The sequence below is a fragment of the Falco punctatus genome (assembly GCF_963210335.1).
Source record: "Falco punctatus genome assembly, chromosome: 7".
Classification (NCBI taxonomy): Eukaryota; Metazoa; Chordata; class Aves; order Falconiformes; family Falconidae; genus Falco; species Falco punctatus.
This window is the reverse complement of record NC_137587.1, coordinates 42,422,166-42,441,656: the sequence shown is the minus strand read 5'-3', so window position 1 is coordinate 42,441,656 and position 19,491 is coordinate 42,422,166. Positions and strand designations below refer to the sequence as shown.

General features: G+C 39.5%; 1 protein-coding gene across 2 annotated transcripts in view; it reads left to right on the top strand.

The window, feature by feature from the left end:
- Positions 1 to 19,491, top strand: part of KCNH5 (potassium voltage-gated channel subfamily H member 5) — a 210,576-nt gene that overhangs the window by 126,863 nt on the left and 64,222 nt on the right. For both annotated transcript variants that reach the window (XM_080395853.1, XM_080395852.1), the window contains one exon: positions 8,109 to 8,308. In XM_080395853.1, coding sequence (XP_080251979.1) covers positions 8,109 to 8,308 — 200 coding nt within the window. The remainder of the gene's footprint in view (positions 1 to 8,108; positions 8,309 to 19,491) is intronic.

The following is a 19,491-nucleotide window of genomic DNA, read 5'->3' as shown; positions in this document are numbered from 1 at the left end:
GGGAAAGCACCTTTCTTATTTCTTTGATGGAGAAAGGAAAGAGAAAGATTTATGTGATGGGTAGATGATTGTATGACAGGCACAATTCAGATTTTTCGGAAATACTAGAGAGATTTGCATGGAAATGAGGCAATGTTGAAGATAATATTCAATATGGAGAAAATGATAAATAAGGAATAAAGCGAAGTGCTAGAGGCATGGGGTTGCTGGCATTTATGGTGAACATAATTCTCATGTATTCTGGTCACCTTATGCCTGTTCACTTTCCTTCTGCCCCCACGTAATTTCTTTAGGGGAAGTGATTGTGTTGTAATTAACATTTACCACTGCACAGGACTTCATGCAGCATGTGAAATGCTGGGTTTGGTAAGGAGGTGATGAATTTCTGAAGAAACAGGAATGACGAAGCATTAGTATAAGAAATGCTTTAGCTCATTTCCCTAGTTAGCTATTCTCTGTGTTTGTCATACCATTCTTATAAATGGAAACTTAAATATTCCTCCCCCAATTTTGTCACCACTGAAAGCTGTGACGCATTAAACCAACTTCCACTGCATATGAAATACGTAGAAAAAGTCCTAACTCTGAGCTTCTTACTCCAGAGCTCTTAGGGAAAAAGTTTCCAGGATTAAGGCCCCATAACTACAAGATACGGGTTTTTCAGGCAAAGTGAGGTTTTGCCACTCAGTTAACACAGGGTAATGCTATTTGCCCTGCTGCCTGTTGTGTAATTGCAGCCATTTTCCAGGCTGTGCCTTCCCATAAGATGCCTAACACCTTGAATAATATTGTGAGGGAGAAGCAGACTCTAGCAGACCGAAGGCACGTAAAGCTTTCAGGTTGAAAGAAAATGCAGGAAATTGCACCCAAATGCCAAGAGGAGACCACTGAACCTGCGCTGGGCTGTATTTCTGATGGCTAGCACTGTTTCTCAGGTGAATGAACAGAGTGACCTAGTAACACGGGGTGGCTGTGGTAGGGGATGTTGAGCAGGGACGATGTTGCGTGTGAACTGTGATTTCAGGTTGCTTAGCATCTGCATCCTCAGACCCAGGCAGCCCTTGGCCCCCCATCCTCGGGGGGGCAACGTGTAATTTTGTTGTCTATGCCGTTGAGTAACCTTAGTCAGCTTCAGCTCGTGTCCATCGCTTCGTCATGGCTAGAAGCCAAACACACTGTTAGCTGGGAACAATGGTAGCCTTAATTTAAGACTATGTTTTACGGTACCAATTCAGCCAGTCTTGGATTGCAACTGCATGCAAAACTGTAGCTAGTCAGCTCATCACATTTGCTTGTTGGAGAGGCATTGGAGCTTTAAAGTAAACATTTTCCATTAGCTAAGTGCTCTCATGAAAAAAGCTCCCAATTCCACTAATAAAAATTAGTAACTCTACAAGTGTAGTTGAAAGCCCTTATTTTCCTAGAAATTTATGCACAAAGTATGCAAAATGCCTAACTGCCTCCAAAGCAGCTGTTCTACTCTGCTGTGCAAAGTGTGTCCCTTATAAAGGGAAGAACAGAGAGGGTGAATTTCTACAGTTTACTACTGATGATCTTCCTAATTACATAATTATTTAGTTCTCATCGAACAAATTTCTCATCACTGTTAACAAGGATTTTACAGACCTGTCTTTATTATCATTATCCTCTTAATTTAGAGTTTGCGTTACTATAGTGTCAGGAAGGTTGTTGGGTCAGGAAAAAAGGGGTGAATGTCAGCTGGACCCATGGAGGAGCTGTGCATCTTCTGTGAGTGCAGTATGGGATACAGGAATGCATGGATGGCCACCACCTTGTTGCCCTGGCCATATGGAACATATGTCTCAGGCACCGTATGTAGAGCCTATAGGCCACAGTGATGATACAATCAGACTGGCCATGGTGTGCATTCACCTAGACACAATTGCATCCAACTCCCCCCTGATTTCAGTGGTCAGATGATTTTGGTGAGAAGTTCAGAGCTGAAGTTCACTGCTGAACCCAGACCTTTGCCCATTACCTTCTCCTCTGCAAAGTGGGCATAATAATGCATTGTTGGGGCTTAAGGGAGGATAAATACCTTGGATTATGTGGCATGGGACAGTACACTGATAAGACTGCAGGGGTAACTGAAGGAAAGATTTTGTTTTTACTTTGGGTACTTTTGGAAGTAAAATTTGAAAGCTAGTACGCTCTGGTGTTGATGTCTCCTCCCTGTAAATGGAGAGTAGTTGTATTTAGGACACTGAACACTGATGTAAAACTGATGTCAGCATTACTGGAGTAGGGGAGTGTATTTTATCAGCACAGTATTTACTGGGGCCAAGGATTCAAAATCAAAATTGACCTTTTAAAGACCTGTAAAATCATGGGGTTGTGTGGGTGCTTTCATTAGCACAGTTGGCAGGCAGGTCTGTCTCTGCACGGTGGAGGTGGGAGGCTGAGGCTGCGGGGCAGGATGGCGCAGGCATCAAAAAAGTGCTATGAAACAGTGAAAGGGAGGGGGATTAGAAGGTTTATTTTCTTCCAAGTAATATGCTTTGTTGAATAAGGTTGATGGATTGGGAGAAAGCTGTTTATTGCGGTGGACTGCAGCTCAGCGAGGCTGTTGGACTTAGGAGACGGACAGTGCACTGTTGCTGCCAGGTGTTGCACCCAACAGGGCCTGCAAGCGTTTTGCAATATAATCAAATGTGTTAAAGTGAGGTGGAAAGAAGTAACTAAACACTGCTCAGCTTTTAAAATAAAAAAATCAGATATTTGGGTTACTGGGCTTATATCTAATTCTATCTAGTATAGATATATTGGAGTTTGCATCAAATGTCTCCTGAATGATCTAGCTTTAATATTAATCTAATGGCTTTACAGGAATACCTAATCCCAAAAATTCATTGAAGAAGTTGCAGCTAGCCTCAGCATGTGAAAGTTAATATCCATATTTTCCCAGGATAGAATCATTTAGGTTGGAAAAGACCTTTAAGATCGAGTCCAATCATTAATCCAGCACTGCCAAGCCCACCACTGCACCATGTCCCTAGAGCACCACATCTACATGTCTTTTGAATACCTCCAAGGATGTTGCCACAACCAGCCTCCTTGGGCATGCCTGACCACCCTTTCAGTGAAGAAATTTTTCTTAATATCCAATCTAAACCTCCCCTGGTGCAACTTGAGATCATTTCTTGTCTTATCGCTTGTTACTTGGGAGAAGAGACTGACACCCACATCTCTAATCTTCTTTATAATTACAGTTTAGAGGCATATTGTATATGCTTAGATTAGTAATACTTTAACACAGAGCAGGCCATAGGGAAAATTAGGTCTCTCAATCAAGCCTTTAGTTCCTAAAGGCAGATATTCCTATCTGGACATATTTAGCATATGGTCAGGATACTAAGAGATCTGAAATGTTATGGGATAATTTAGGTAACTCTGAGTCACATTTTTTTAGAAAGTTCCTTGGTTTTAAGCAGACAAAAAGATTTATGTAACACTATTGCTAAATCATTCAAAAATGTTTTAAGTATTTACAAATATAGTAACACACATTTTATATTAAAAAATATATAACACTTACCCTTGTGTATAATTTAGGGGAGATTTTTCAACACTGAAGAGTAAAAATAAAAATTAGAATAAAGTTGAACCACCTACCTCCCCTTTAGGACTGAGAAAAAATATTTCTGCATCATTATATCAAATTGATCTCTATGAAAAGACTATGAAGTCTCTCTAAAACTGTTCCAGATTTACACACACAATTAAGTAAATGAATGCTGCATGACTGTAGGAACATAACAGGAAAGATCTGGAGAAATGCAAGTCATTAAAGAGAAGGTGAATAAATGCAGTTTGACCTAACCAGTCATTTCAAGAAATTGGGTAATTTTACCTTCAGCCTTTGTCCCATCATAGAATCACAGAATGGTTTGGGTTGGAAGGGACCTTAAAGGCCATCTAGTTCCACCCCCCTGCCATGGGCAGGGACCCCTTCCAGCAGACCAGGTTGCTCCAAGCCCCATCCAGCCTGGCCCTGAGCACCCCCAGGGATGAGGCATCCACGGCTGCTCTGGGCAGCCTGTGCCAGTGCCTCAGCACCCTCACAGTGAGATTTTCTTCCTAATATCTAATGTAAATCTACCCTCTTTCAGTTTAAAGCCATTATCCCTTGTTCTATCTCTTCGTTTTCTTGTAAAAAGTCCCTCTCCAGCTTCCTTGTTGGCCCCTTTAGGTACCAGAAGGCTGCTACAAGGTCTCCCCGGAGCCTTCTCTTCTCCAGGCTCAACGACTCCTTTCTTGTAAACAGACTAAATTGAACCATAGAGTGTGTATATACCTTTAGAGATTTCTTTAGAGGTTGTTTAAATCCTTTTATTGTCAAGAGAGGGACAGTATTTTATTTCCTTCAGAACCTCATACAAATGATCTTTACTGCCAGTGCCACCTGCCAAACATAATGAAAATACAGCAAAAGTGAAATGCCCTCAGTCATACTCCTCTGCCATTTTTTTTTTTTTTTTAATGTGAAGGGTAAGGTTCACACTTGGCACTTCAATATTTGCTCATTAAATAGGGGTGCTCTGAGAGATCTTTGTTTGTTAATTACAAGCACTAAGGGTCATTGATGGAAAGCCTTAGACGTTTTGAGGCTGAGAAAGGCAACAGCAGCATTAGATGCTCGCCAGCATGTGCTTGTGTACGTGCCTGCATGTGTGCAACTGTGCACAGGGGATCCCATGCTCTGGAGGTGGTTGGTTCACTGAGCTGAGACACCTCTGCCAACTGAGGAGCAGATCTAGCTCACCCGTCTGTTTTGTCCCACCTCTGATGCATTTGCAGCTAATGCAATTATGCCAGCCTGAAGTTCAGTGGGGAAGAGCAAAGGCAGATAGCTTGTATTTTCAAGGGACCCTAACCTCTTCTCTTTAGACCCTCCCAAGCAGAGGACCCTTTCCCTGTAGAGGAGTGTCATAGCAAATGCAAATGCAATGCAAATTATTTTATTTATATATTTATTATTTCATTATCTGTGCAAACTTGTTTTGTTCCGTACCAAGACCTGCAAACCCATAAATACTAGTGGTTTTTTTAAAGTGATCCCCTTTTCTAGGTATCATATAGAGAACAGGGACAGGGGGTTGATTTGCAGAGAAGTGGATTTTCCATGTCAAATTATGAAAAATGTGCTGTCCCCAAAAAAACAGCCAACTGGTTCCAGCAGCTGCCAGCGGTGGCGTAGGGAAGCACCATGAGTGAGGTTAGTCTTTGAGGCACAGCTTCAAAGCTGCGAAGATCTAAGGTTCCCTTTAAATGTTTGCCAGAGGCCCTCCATGCAGAAACCTGTAAGGGAAGTGGAATATTTAGATGTCTTTACCATTTCCAGTAGGAGACAAAGGAAGGCTTTGATTTGCAACCGAGGAATAATGCTGTTTTGCCTGTGCGCACTCTATCGCATGTAGGCTTGTGAATTCTGGTGTAGTGAGGTACTGCTGGGTAATGGTTTCAGCAATTTTGCAGGCTTAATCCAGTGACTTATTCTGTCCTTTATTTCTTGAACAAACATAATCTTTTTAAGTAGAGTGTTCCAGGACCCCTATATTGGGAGATACAGAACTACATTTTCTCTTCTGGCCGTGTGCTTTCTACAAATTGTCTCTACCAAAGAGTCATTTTTTTTGCAGAGGAGATAACATGTGCCAGTTGCTTCAGGCAAGCTGTTTTCACTATGGCATTCTTAGCTGTTTCCAGCCTGGCTGGTGTCAGAGTTGTATCTCTCTTTTCTCAGCCTTACAGAGCACTGTGCCACATTTCCAATCAGTGTGTCATCTGTGTCATTTGCATGGCCAGTTGTATGCATTGTAATTGCATGTGCAGTCTAGCTGTAGTTACAGGCTTGCATAAATTTTACTTATGCAGACAGGCAGTGTTCTGGGGACAGTTATGGCTTCTATCTACATTTATAGTCACAGTAATTTGTATGTGCATCTAACATGAGAGGGCAAGACGAGAGATGTTGTACACTCACATATCTGATGAGCTGAGTTCATGATAAATCAACGACAGTTCTTCAGAAGGATAAGGGATGTTGCACTTAGAAGAAGCGATACTTCATCAAGTTTGTCCTACTACAAAAGTCCAAATGAGCAGAGAAAGCTGAAAAAAGAAGAAAGAAAAAACTCAGGTGGCATTCATCCATCTAGACTTTTTTATAGTTCACATACTTTTATACTGTGAGTGTTGATATATAACTGAATGGATACAGAGGTAAAGAAAACCTTTCAGTGTGATATGATACAGCAATCAGTAAAGCAAGGAAAAAATCCTGCTCTTGCAAAAAGCTTTATTTCTGGACTTTACATACTGTATTGATCTGTTGTGTTTTCTAAAACCTGGTGCTCATCTCTGCTGCACATTGTGTGACCTTGTTTGATATGATCTGGTGTGTTGAGATGGAAAATCCTAAGACTTTGATAAAACAATGAATGTCATATTTCTGATGAACTTCAGCATCTAATTTTTGCATGGATGTAGTAAAAAGCACCATGAGAAATGGAAGGAAATTTTTTCTATTAGAAAGGTTTTAGGAAACACCATGTTTCTTAAAAAATGCCACCTCTCAAATAGGGGGATGAACAATAGTAAATTAGTATGAAACAGTGGTAAATTAGTATGAAAAAAAGTGAGTTTTCTGGAATGAGGTAGGAATGTGTTGTGTAGAGGGAAGATATTATGCACCAAGAGATGGAAGGCATTTTTTCCTTTCACAGTGGATTATTTCTTGCCATTTGTAGGCTGCAGTTGTTTTTCAAAAAAGCAATATGGAAATGCATAGCTGCGTTCTGCTATAAAGTACCTCCGGGCAAAGATTATTAAAAATGTCAGGCACATTTCTGTGTATTTGATAATGTCAAGAGCAGAAATATTGCCACACATTGGTATTATGAGATATCAGAATAATTCTCTTTTCTGCAAAATCTGTAATATTGCATGGAAGGATGTCATTTTGGGCTTGCTTGCAAGCTTGTTTGGAGGAATAATTACATTGTAACTCAATAAGGCACCTTAAACTTGCTTGACTTTGAGCATCTTTCAGTCCACCACTAGTCAAGACAGAGCTAGTAAAGGTGTCCATTTCAGTTTTTGCTTAAATGCTTTGCCTAATGTAGGCTTCAGAAATTGACTGGTCTCCATCAAATAGTGTCCACTGTATTACACTTTTAATAGTACAGTGAGGTTGGTGCCTTTTCGGTTGGACAGGCGTACTTAAAACCTGTGATTTTCTTGAAAATGAGAGGTCATTCTTTGGTGTTGCACAACTCAGCTGGCTGAGCATACCAGTAACGGTGGCATGTTTGGAAAGGGAGAATCAAGCTGGAAGAGAAGGTTTGAGGTAGTGCTTCCTACTCTGCTGTGTCCTTCTCCTGCCCTAGTAACATGCCCTCAACCAAGGGACTTTCTATTGTTCACTAATTGAATTTTTCTCCCTTTGGAATCATTAGTGATGGGCATCTAGAGTTGTCATGGCATACCCAAATCATCTGCTGGGGTTGGCTGTGAAATCGGGCTGTGAAATGCCACTCTGAATCTTTCTTGTGCGTATCTTGGCTGTGGACACAGGACCCCATTTGTACAGATATCTTTGCCAGGCTTCCCAAGTTCCTTTATTCTCAGTTTCATTTCTTCTTTGGGACTGAGGCCATTTGCTACTCATAGAATGTGCAAGCTGAGTCAATGTTACAGGAGGTCCACATGATTCTTCGGATAGTGCCTTCAAGGTTTACTGGCATGCTGAAGCTAGATTTTAAAATTAGTTTGGATTAGTATAGGATATAAAGCTAAAATGCACCGGCTGTTTTTAAATAACTCCATGTGTGGACATTATCTGTATGACTGATTTTGTAAATTAATGCACACTGAGTAGCTGTATGAGCTGTGTGGGTAAATTCAGTAAATAACTTTGTACATGTATGTGTGTGAGAGTGTGTGCATAAATAGAAATTTTCAGTTTATGCCTTTGCATTTGCAATAATTTGTAACCGTACATAATTTTTTTTACATTATCCTTGAATTATGATTAGCATTTACTGGAGCATACATATTTATTTTTAATTACTTTTGTTTTTTTTCAGCTCTTCTTTATGCAACTATTTTTGGAAACGTCACCACCATTTTCCAGCAAATGTATGCCAACACCAACCGATACCATGAGATGCTGAACAATGTGAGAGATTTCCTAAAATTGTATCAAGTCCCCAAAGGCCTTAGTGAAAGAGTCATGGATTATATTGTCTCAACCTGGTCCATGTCTAAAGGAATTGACACAGAGAAGGTATGAGTACATGAGGTAACAATTTAGATAGGAAGAGTCCATTATGTACTTTCTTTGAAAGAGGACTTTATAACAGCATATAACTTACTAACAATTTCTTAACTGCATGCTGCTCCATTATTACGTTTTGTTTGGATCAAAAATAGGGATGTTTTAAAAAGGACTGTTTTGCTGCTTTCCAAATATGCCTTTATTTTTCATTATGGTGTATGTTTACTGCTTCCCAGTCTTACTCTGCCTAAATATTAAATAATTTTAATGTATTTAACTATTGAAATCAACGGGAAATTGGTCTTCAAATTAGTCCGAGAACATAATTTGGTGTCTAACCTACATCAGTACTAGTCAGAAAAGTATTGGCATCTGTGAGTTGCAGTGAAATGAGTTTGTTTGGCTTGGACCTATGCTGATGCCCAGGACATCGACATGTCCATCAGCATAATTAGTATAGGATTTAATGGCAATAGAGATTGATCTCCTTGAGCTAAAATCTCTCGACTAGAACGTAAGGCCTTTGATAGGTAGATACAGAAAATGTGATGCTGCTGGCAGCCATGCAGGGTAGAAGTCCTACAGAACTTTAGCCCTCAGAAAGGACCGGTCATTTAAGTTTCTTCAAAAGCTGATTAAAGAAGAAGGTCATCTTCGGAGAGTGATTCATTGTGTGCCAGGACAGACCATGTGAGTTGTCCTCAGCGCCTCTCTTTCTCCATGGTATGTGCAGTAAGTCTGTATAGCCTTGGATATTTTAGAGAGCTGAAGTCAGATGGGAAGGTTTTCATCTGTAATACCTTGAATGTAAGCAAGATATAACAGTTTTAGGTCTAGATTTTTGGTCAGTGGAGATCAGTGATGCTCCTGTGGCTTCTGTGGACCTGATATGCATCAGTTGAAATTAGGCTTTCAAGCTTCAGTTTCCATGAAGATTTCCCTCCTAAGAGCTTAAAAAGCAAGTGTCCAAGGGAGGGTGAGGAAGTTCATGGCAGATTAATATGTTGAAATGTCTAGTGCTTGCAGAGCTTTGAAGTTCTTGCTTCAGTTGAATCTAGTACAGAGTATGCAATGATGATGCAGCTTGTTCAGATATGCCAAGATGAGGTCGCTACACTGAAAAATAAAGTCTTACATCATGCCAATGCAACAGCAGTTATCTTATTAATCATCTGCTGTGGAATATGGTTTACCATCACAAATACAACTATGTTAAGCAACAAAGATTTTGATTTCTTTGAATCTTGTGCTTCAGTATGCCACATTCTTTAATATGTTAACTTCTTATACACTAATACCCTAACTTCCCAATGCTGATTCGTAGTGTTAAAAGTGAGCTTTTATGTTGTAAACTACTGTAAATGCATTCAGTCCTATTGTGTAATCTCAAAACCATGTGAAAATTCAACTTTCATTTGCATTTATCTCCTTGCAGTTAAGCCAGATTCCTGTATTGTTCCACTACAGTTTCATTAAATTTTAATGATGCTTTGCAGTTAATTAGGAGAACCTATGCTTTAATTACTGAAATTTCCTTCCATAGTTTCCGCATGTCCGGTTTTATAGATTATAAAAATGCAGTTAGAGCCATAGTCTTCGACTCATGTTAAGCAGTGTTCTCTGGTCTGTAAGATAGTAGTGGCTGCTTAGCTAGATAATTAATACGGCTGTAAAATCTGTGACTTAGGTTTTTAACAATTTTCCCTTGGTAAAGACTTGCCTAAACTTAGGCCTGGATCCAAAACCTATTTAAAACAGTGGAAGGATTTCAGGAACCTCCGCATCTGGACATCTGTAGTTGCATCTAATCAAACTTCCCAGAAAAGTCCATGTTACAGAAGAACAGAGACAAGATAAACGTAAGAACTTGAGCACCGGTTTGAATATTTTGGTATTTTGTATCCCTTACAGCCTGCAAGTCTGCAAAAGCAACAGCACCAGCGGCCTGTAGTGCCCGCACTGAGCATCCCTGTGTCTGTACAAGTGTAAGGATCGGGCAGTTTGCTTTCAGCTGCAGAACCTTAGCCAAAGTCAGGATTTGTTTTAGCAAAGGGTGGAAAGCTGTGTCATAGCCAGGCAGCTTTCCTACCTTTGTCTCCACTCAGGAAGGTGTTTTGATGTGCTTCACCAAAACAAATGAGAAAACGTTGTAAATCCCAGCTGAAAAATTATAGAAACAGTGGTACAGTCCCAGAGACTAGCCATGTAGGGTGGATCGTGTCTCTTGCATTAGTTCCTTCATTACCCCTTCAAGCCCGGTTGTAAGACCCTCTGCATTTAAATTGAATCCATCTGTACTAAGCCTAGAGCAGAAAATGGATGGGAGTGCACTGTAGGGACCTCCAAGGTACACAGGCTTAAGTCAGATTTATTACTGGTAGACACAGTGGGGCTAGTGGGGCTATATTGCACCTGCAGGTGAGCTGCTAAATCCAGAGAGTGCTCCAGCATAGGTTGGAATAGGGGATTATTATCCCAGGTCTTGAATTGCTTCTCTGCACTGCTTTGGCTGACAGCCTGGACGTGACCTTAGGGGTTTCTTCCAGTCTAGTTTTCAAAGCTCCAGTAATGCGATTCTGACCAGTCTGTTGTCTGGATATCTTTGCATCACATGATTTCCCATTCTGCATAATTTTTATGAACTTTTCAATAAGCTTCTTTTTATCTTGCAAAACACGTGTGCTCATGACACATGATAATTAGTGAGGAATTTCTCAACTTTTCAGTTTCCATCAGACAGCTCAGTTTCCATCATCCAAGGATGTTTTTCAACCTAACATCCAGCATTACATCCTAAACTGTTCCAAATATATCTGCATTGTCACACTGGAATGTGTTTTGCAACATCATTTGCCACAAATTTGTGACACGTTTCATTCAGTCACTCAGCATGTTGAAATGGCTTTGTTTTGAAATCCAAATTCAAAGAACAAGAAGGTTAATGTACTAACAAAGAGTGAAATTTCTTATATGAGTGTTACAGTAGGTTCCTATAGTGATGAACAATCCTAGCAATTTGGTGGAGAAAAAATAAACATGTGTGTGTGTTTGATAATTAAAGATTTTAATATGCTTGGAATTAAAATATAAGTTAATAACTTGATTGGAATTACTGCTGCTTAACCTGTGTAGATTTATTGAGTCAGATCTCAAATACCTGTCCTTGAATGACACATTCAATGTGTAGTCCCAAAGAAGATCCTGACGAAAACTGGTAAGGATAAGTTCTTAGACAGTAACTGAAGGCAAAGTGGAGGATAGCATGGAGGAAATTAAATGAAGATCTAATCCCTGCTGCTCATGAGAGCAAGCTGCCCCAAACAGAACTTTGTCTGAAATTCCCAGTCTGTTGTCCTTGTATGTGTGACTTGTTCTGTCACACTGAAGTGATGGTGCCTTAAGCACACAGTCCTGGCTTGCCGCTTCTCCTTAGGAATAGCTCATCTTCAAATCCTGTCTTCAAACCACAGCGCTTCAGCCCGTCTCTGAGTGTTCACAAATAAGGAATTAACAATGACACTAAAAGCATTAGCATATTTATTATTATTACTTAAGGAGAAGCAAGTGGCCTCTGATCCATAATCTTAAATCACTTAAACATGAGAGCCCTCCTCTGACAGCTGGGATGATATATGTAATACATGCACATGGACTCATCTCCTGGTGTAACAGTGGCTCAAACAAGATGGATTTTTTTTTTTTTTATGTTTAATGCTACAGGTTTCAGGGTTATTAATCTAATAATGAGCAGAGCTAAAAGCATTACAAAACTAAGAAGCCTTTGTATACTAAACAGTATTTCTCATCCAGCAGAACCTATTTTTTTGAGAGGCAGTACATTCTCTGTATATGACCATTTTTAAGCAGTTGAAAAAAATCCTTACAGTAATAATTTGATATATGAAACACACACTGAATTCAAGTCTCTTAGTTTTTATTGAAATCTCTAGGCAGCAAATGAAAAATTTATAGATATTAGCTTTTCTATAAGAAATAGGTCATTATACATAAAAGCAGAACAACCATTAACTAACGTCCAGATGTCTCAAGGTCTCATCTAATCATAATGTTCTGAAATGTCAGTAAAACCCAAAGATTTTCTCTTCTTGGCCTCTCTGCTGTTGTATGGCTTAGGATTTGCTCAGAAAGCAAATAAATAAATGTCTATCATGTTTTAACAGTCGATTCCTTCAGAAATGCCATAGGTTGAAATAGAAAGAAAGGCGTCTATTTAGTCTCAACCTAAGCGTCAGTGGCGATTCGAATAATGAGAGCCAATTCCACATTGCAATGACTGAAATGGAAATCATGGGAAAATAACAACAGTATCAAAACTATTCACTGCTGGTCCACTAAGCTTTCATACAGGAGAGATGGGTTTATGGTAAATAGACAGAGGTTGTAACTTTATTAAACATTAATCTACAGAAGGACAGTGCAGTTTAGTTGTGTTGGCCGTTAATAAGATCTTCAAGAGCTGTAGTAATAATTATTGATACCCTGAGACAAACAGGGGACTCAGGCTGCCATTCCTACGGTGTACCATCACAGTCACATAGAGGTGTCTGTAAGTGCTGGCTGGATTTCCTCGTGGATGACCGGGGTAGAAGGCTTCCAAGCTTCGTGGCCAAAGAGAACTTCTACAAGGTTAGGTGTGTCAGCTACATACAATTCCCTGCTGAGGAGGGAAGGTAAAAATCGTTTGGACAAGTATTTTTGTTTCGTTGTAGAGGCGGGGTTGTTGGTCGTTCCTTGCAGATCGGGACGAGGTGAACAAGAAGTCTTCCCTCACCTCACAGAGCTGAGCTAGGACCAGGTACAGTTGCAATCCACGGTTCTTTGGAGAGTGGGATGCAGGAGATACGGTCAGGGTCTCACTGTCCTTCACATGGGTCCAAGAGCGAGGCCTGTGCACCAGTGGGGCTTTCTGTTTCACCTTTATGGATGGTATGGATTATTTACCTCCTGTATGCACTGTCTAGAGCCAGGAAAGATTATCCACAATTATCTCTGCCTCTTGGATATGTTCATCTTGGGATTGATACGGATTAAACTATGAACCTGTCATGCTTGAGGAGATGCCAGGGCTACGGAGCAGCTCATGAGCTTATTTCCTGGGGGAATAGTAAGTACCCGAGTGGATGGGTCGGGCATTTTCCTGCACGCTGCCACCAAGGGGATGGAGCTGACAGAGGGGCTGTCAGTTCCAAAGACCACATCTAGGGAAAGGTCTTCTCCAGATCTGTTTTCTTAATGCTTTCACCCTTGAATGTCTTTACATAATGCTGCATGTTAGAAAATAAAGCCACCTCCAGAAGAAGCACAAAAGCATTGATCGACTTCATTCTTCCAAGGGTGACCTTTGTGCCAGAAGTTGTCCAAAAAATGTTGACTTGAGAGATTCTTTGATGTATGCCATATTCTTTCTGATGTTTGTTTTTCTTTTATCTAAAAAGTTGATTTTTAATAATAGAATTCCCTGTAGTCTGCTGTCCTTTGTCCCATAGGAAGGTCATGTAATGGTCGTGCTTGGGATAGTTATGATAGCAAAACTGAAAACAATAAAACCTTCAACTGTACAACCATTAGCCAACGTGGGATCTGCTCCTTTGAGTCATCATTCAATCTTACTAGTGTGCCACACTTTTCAGTGCGTTAGACAAACCAGCAGGCCCTGTGCTGGGGAACTACTTGATTCCTTAAAACACACGGTGATGCCGCTCATCTTCCCCTGGTTTTCAGACCCTTAGCCAGATTCTGCCTGTCTTGACAATGCTGAATTTAATGTAATCTAGAGGCAATTTCTGGGGATTTTTGAATGGCTCTAACACTTGTTACTCAGTTTAAAAAGTTATTTTTGTTACTATACCACTAGATCTAACCATTTTGATCGATGGTTCAGCTCATTTATTGTTAATAATAAAATGAGCCAAACTCAGCCTATTAGACTTGATTTTCAGATCTTAATTTCTGAGTGTGTAAATCCAAGTGACCTTGGATTTTAGTGCAATTAAAGCAGAGCACACCATTGCTGCTGAAATTCAATTCTTAGTGCCAAGATACTCAGTGATATATTAAAGATTACCCTAATGCATGGAGGGTTAATAACTGCTCAGTTCCATACATCATCTTTGAGTTACTTAGAAAATTACCTGATTATTACAGGAAAATGCTCTGTGATTTGCCAATAAGTTGGGTTTTTACCTTTGTCTCTTTGGCCTCCGTCCAGTGCCAGATGTAACACTTTCAGCCAGGTCTGCAAAAGAATTCAACACTCAAATGAGCCAAATCCTTCTAAAAATCTAAATAACTTGGTCAGATGCCTGGAGGGTGTTGTGTTTTTTTTGAAAGAACTGACCTTGATTATGACTGCTGGACATGTCTGAAAATCCAGAGTGGCCTTTCTCCACAAAATAGAGCAAGTTATCTGTGGTTTATAACTGGTTAGAAGTTGGAGGAGTTTATTTTGTTTATTGTCAAAGCTTATACTTTTTAGTATCTCCAATATTTGTTACAGGTTTTCATTTAGTAAATAGTCCTTGTTATTCCATCACTAAGACTGTCTGAGCTCTCTCCTTGTGTATCAGTCAATATATCCCCTAGCTACAACCCCGAGAAAGTGAGAAGCCTGCATGCTGAAAGGGAATTGCGGACAGAATGTTCATGATTCACTGGCGTCTGCCCTTTTTGTTAACAAGTCTTAACAGATTCTGTAATGTTTGCTAAGCCATCCAGTAGTGTTTTCCAGCTGAGATATTTATTTTTTTATTTATTAAATACCCAATCCCATCCTAAAAGATATTGTTTGGACACACTCTTGATCTGTTCAGGTTTTGTTTCGATTCATTTGCTTTTCTTTGAGTTCTTTATAATCTCTGCTCTCTGTAGAGTTCTTCGAGCTGTTTGAGGGGCTTATCTTAAACTGCATGAGCATGCCAAGGAAATGGATGGGAGAGGAAAAAATTATCAGATGGAACCTCCCTGGGAACTTTATTCCCCCTTTTAGAGATGTTGAGCTGAAAAGAGAGTGAGATGCTTTGTGCCAGTTCCCCATGAGTCATTCAGAGCTGGTTACTGCCTTTCTGAATCTCTAGCAGCAACCACAAGCTTTTCACTCACCACCAGCACTTTACGTATGCTATAGGGTACTCTAGAGATGACAGCGGCGCTGAATCTCTGCATCGGGTGTCGTTGTGTTGGGGTTTGTCTCAGCTGGGTGCCAGGTGATGATGGCAGAGCTCAGCAGTTGGCTTATACTGACTTTGAGGAGGTTTAATTTTCTGTGCAGAGAAGGGAAGCGATAAATGTTATTCTGTGCTTTACTTTCTCTCTCAGCTTTGTAGTGGTTCAGGTCTTTGTGGATACATGGATACTGTTCATGTGTGGCATGGAGCCTTGCTCCTTTGCTGGTAGAAACACAGCTTATACAGCCAGTGAAGATTTTCCTCTGGGTAGAATTTGGCTTTCTCCTCTGATTTTGCATTGAAGCATAGCAGGTTCTGCTCTTTCATGTTGCTTGGATGCATATGGGAAAGCTGACTGCGAAGTCTGTGGCTACAGATTTATTACGGAGCAACTTCTGTAGCAGTAGAAGCACCTGGTCCCTGCAGACTGCCTGCTCCAAGTAGTGTGCTCCAAACCCATCAGATAGTAAAGCATTGCAGTCAGCAGCCTTAATATCCTGTCTTGCTTATAAACTGCAGGTTTCACTGAGAAAGGTCTTGAGTCTCTAAGGAAATTTCTTCTTCAGAAATTTGTCTTGGTGGTTTTGATATGCTGCTGAAAGAATACACAGGCTAGAACAAATGTCCCAGCTGAACTTTGGTTCTAATAACAAGAGGTGTTGGAGGCATTTCCTTAACAGGGAAACAGCAGATTGAGCGTTACAGGATATCCTTTATCTTAAATTAAATTTCTGTTCTACACCCATGTGTGTGCATTTGTACAACATATGGACTCACATACAACCATGTTGCTACTAGTTTGTATCTTTTTAGTTGTATGCTGCCTTAAAAATGCTGAGATCTCAGTAAGAGCATTTCACAGTAAGAATGTTGAAGTCTTGTATTACCAATAAGGGATTGTCTTCAGAAGAATATCTGAATTTGAAGTGCTCATTTTCTGCTCTTAGGATCTTTGGACTATTTATCATTAGCTTCCAAATGCTTCTGTGTGATCCTATATCACATTGTGTCTTTTACGGAAGCAGGAAAATTACTACATGCTGTAATCTGTGTCACCAACAACACCTTTCTACAGTGCAACTAATAGAGTAGCTGGTGGCATCTGTGAGACTCCTTCTGAATTCATGATGTTGGTATTTGTAAATGCAAAAAGAAGTGCTGCAAAGTCAGGTTGGAGCTTATGAAGTCCTGTGCTTGGAGCATACAGTAAACACATAGCTGAAAATTAAGATTGTCTGTCTTTGCTCTTTTTTCCCCCGACGCGCATCTACATTTATCTTTATCAATCAAAGCTCCTTTGACAAATCTTTTAATATCAAGTATTTCCTTTAGTTGTCATCTGTTTCGTTTTCTGTTCTTAGTGCTTGCAGTGTAGCAGACAAGAAAATTGAAATAAAGAATATTTTTTCCTGACTAACTCTTGGAGCGTTACTCCTTTACTGCTGTACTAGTTGATAAGGGATAGCTCCATATATCTCCATACAGTAATGTGTCATTAGAAGAATCACTTTATCATGACATCAGAAAATTCCTGAATTACGCTTTCTAAGACTGGCTTTTTCTGTGCAATGTAATTTTTTCTGTCTCTCCATATTAACAGTGTGTGATGATAGATATGTTTGTTGTGTCTGTAAAAAGAGTAATGCATTGAGTGCTCACTTTTAATACTCTGTATTTAACTCTGTATTTGTGAGGAAACAGTATACTGCTTTGCATCCAAGTGGCGTTTATTCTTGAGGGACACAACTAATTTACACTCCAAAAAACAAAAGGTCCCGGAACATCTCCGAATCTACAGTAACAATCTCTGAAATAGTTTAACCCATTTTTCCTGCAGTTTGGAAGCTTAAAAGATAAAATTTGGAAATCAGTCATGTATGAATACACACATTTTTCTTAAGAGCGGCGTTTGAGAATTCATCGCTCATGGCCTTGTTAAGTCAAAAGCACTTGCATTACTGATAGTATTAAAGGGATCTAAAAAACTTTTAACCATGATTTAGGCCCAAGAGTAGATAAAAATGTTAAAAGTCATCAATCATGATAGGAAAGAAAGCAGGATTTTTCATAAAATTACTATTGAGAAGAAGAAAGATGGCATGTTTCTATTTTATTATAACAAAGACAAGCTTTCTGTTTGATCCAGAAGTAGGGCTGAGTTGAAACAATCACTCAAAAATAATTTTTGTTTTTTACTGGAAAAACTAAGGGGTGTCTATATTTCTAATGGTAAATGGAATGACTCAGGTAAGTATCAGTTTGTAAAATTGGCAGTTGCCCCTAATAAAATTATGGAAATGTGATATGGGATATGGTCAACAGTGATTCAGACAAGACATTACTAAAGCAAATGATGGTTTATGGAGAATGTGTCTTGTCAAATGTGTTTAATACTAATTTTTATGATAAAACAACCTTATGCAGGGTATTTTAATGTGTTCTGTACAACATTTTGTTACAGAAAGATAGCATTAAGCCAAACTGACTTATTCTGTGTTAAATGAAATAAAAAGTAATTATCTGGTAGATCTGGGAAGGTTGTAGCAAGTGAGAAAATCTCATGCTATGGGAAAGCTGCCAAAGAGATACTGTGCTTCGTAGTGTTAGGCACAAGAAGCATCATCTCTCTTGTTTATTCAAGATGAGATCGAGAGATGACCTGGTTGTATTCTATAAACACCTACATGTGGAAGATTTTTCCAATGATTGCAGATCTTTTATCTGAGCAACATGAGATCCTCTGGCTCTTGGCTGACATTTTTTTAAAAAAATCAGTTCAGAAACAGCACGTGTTTTAAAAGAGAGAGTGGCTGCTGATTAGAATGACTACCCTGTATCATTTGGAAACATTAAATCAAGGCTATAATTTCACCAAGTATTCTGGGTTTGATATGAAAATTATAAGTGCAGGAGGTTAGTGCAGCTGGCTGCAGTAGCCCCTTCTAGCCTCAGGTTGTCATAGTACTGAGGATAGGAGAATAACTTCTACTTCACCTTTTTGCATTCATTATATCTTTGACTGCAAAGGAACTCTGATCTATTGATATGAGAAATGGAATAAATGTTATTATTAAATTAGAAATTGTTTATTATTTTCCCATTCTACGCTTTAGGGCCTTTAGTAATACTGAACAGTAATATGTTTTATACCTCTTCTGCATTAAACAGAAATGAAAGTCGTGGCTTCACTTCAATATTAATATGACCGTTTGCCTCAAAGCTTAGGCAGGGTTACCAGAGTCTCCCCCGTTTGCTAATATTCAGTGGTAGTCAACACATTGACCCCATGTCCCTGTCTCTCACACTGTCCGCAGAGCCAGCTGCCAGATTAATTCTGTACAATAAGAAATTAATCAGTACTATTGATCTGCAGCCTTCTTTGTATGAGACTTCCAGAGTGCTCTTAATCTCACGCCCTTTTCTGTTATTTATTATAGGAAAAGTTTAAAAGGTTTTACATGTTTCTCAGTGCAATTAGCTACCATGCATTTTAGGGTTCTCAGGACATTAGTGTGTCTGGGAGGATGTGCAAATATTAAACACATGGTTTACAAACCTAAGAAGACCCACAGGTTTTCACTTTCTTTCTTCAGGTGTATTTGTGTTACTGTTTCAATAGGGAAAGCTATTTAAGGTAAGAAATTAATGGAAGATCTTATTTAATTGATCCACTGTGAAGACATCTTCATTTTCACGGCACAGTTTTTCACTCACCTTTACTTCACATTTCATAAAGGTTTCATATATTACTTTCTTTTTGCTCTGATCTCAAGATCTTTGGATTTTCTAGTCTGTAAGCCCTCCAGGGCAGGTTACTTATTGTATGTCTGTACGGCACTGAAAGTAAACCCTCGGTGTGTTTGGATACGTGTCGGTAAGTGGTCATCTACGTAAAGACTTTTGAAGACTAGGTTTTCTCGATGTGAGCAAAATGTGTTTTCTATTGTGAAATTTTCTATTGGTCCGTCTTTGCATGTCTTCAAGCTCCTTCAGCTCTGAGCGTCCGTT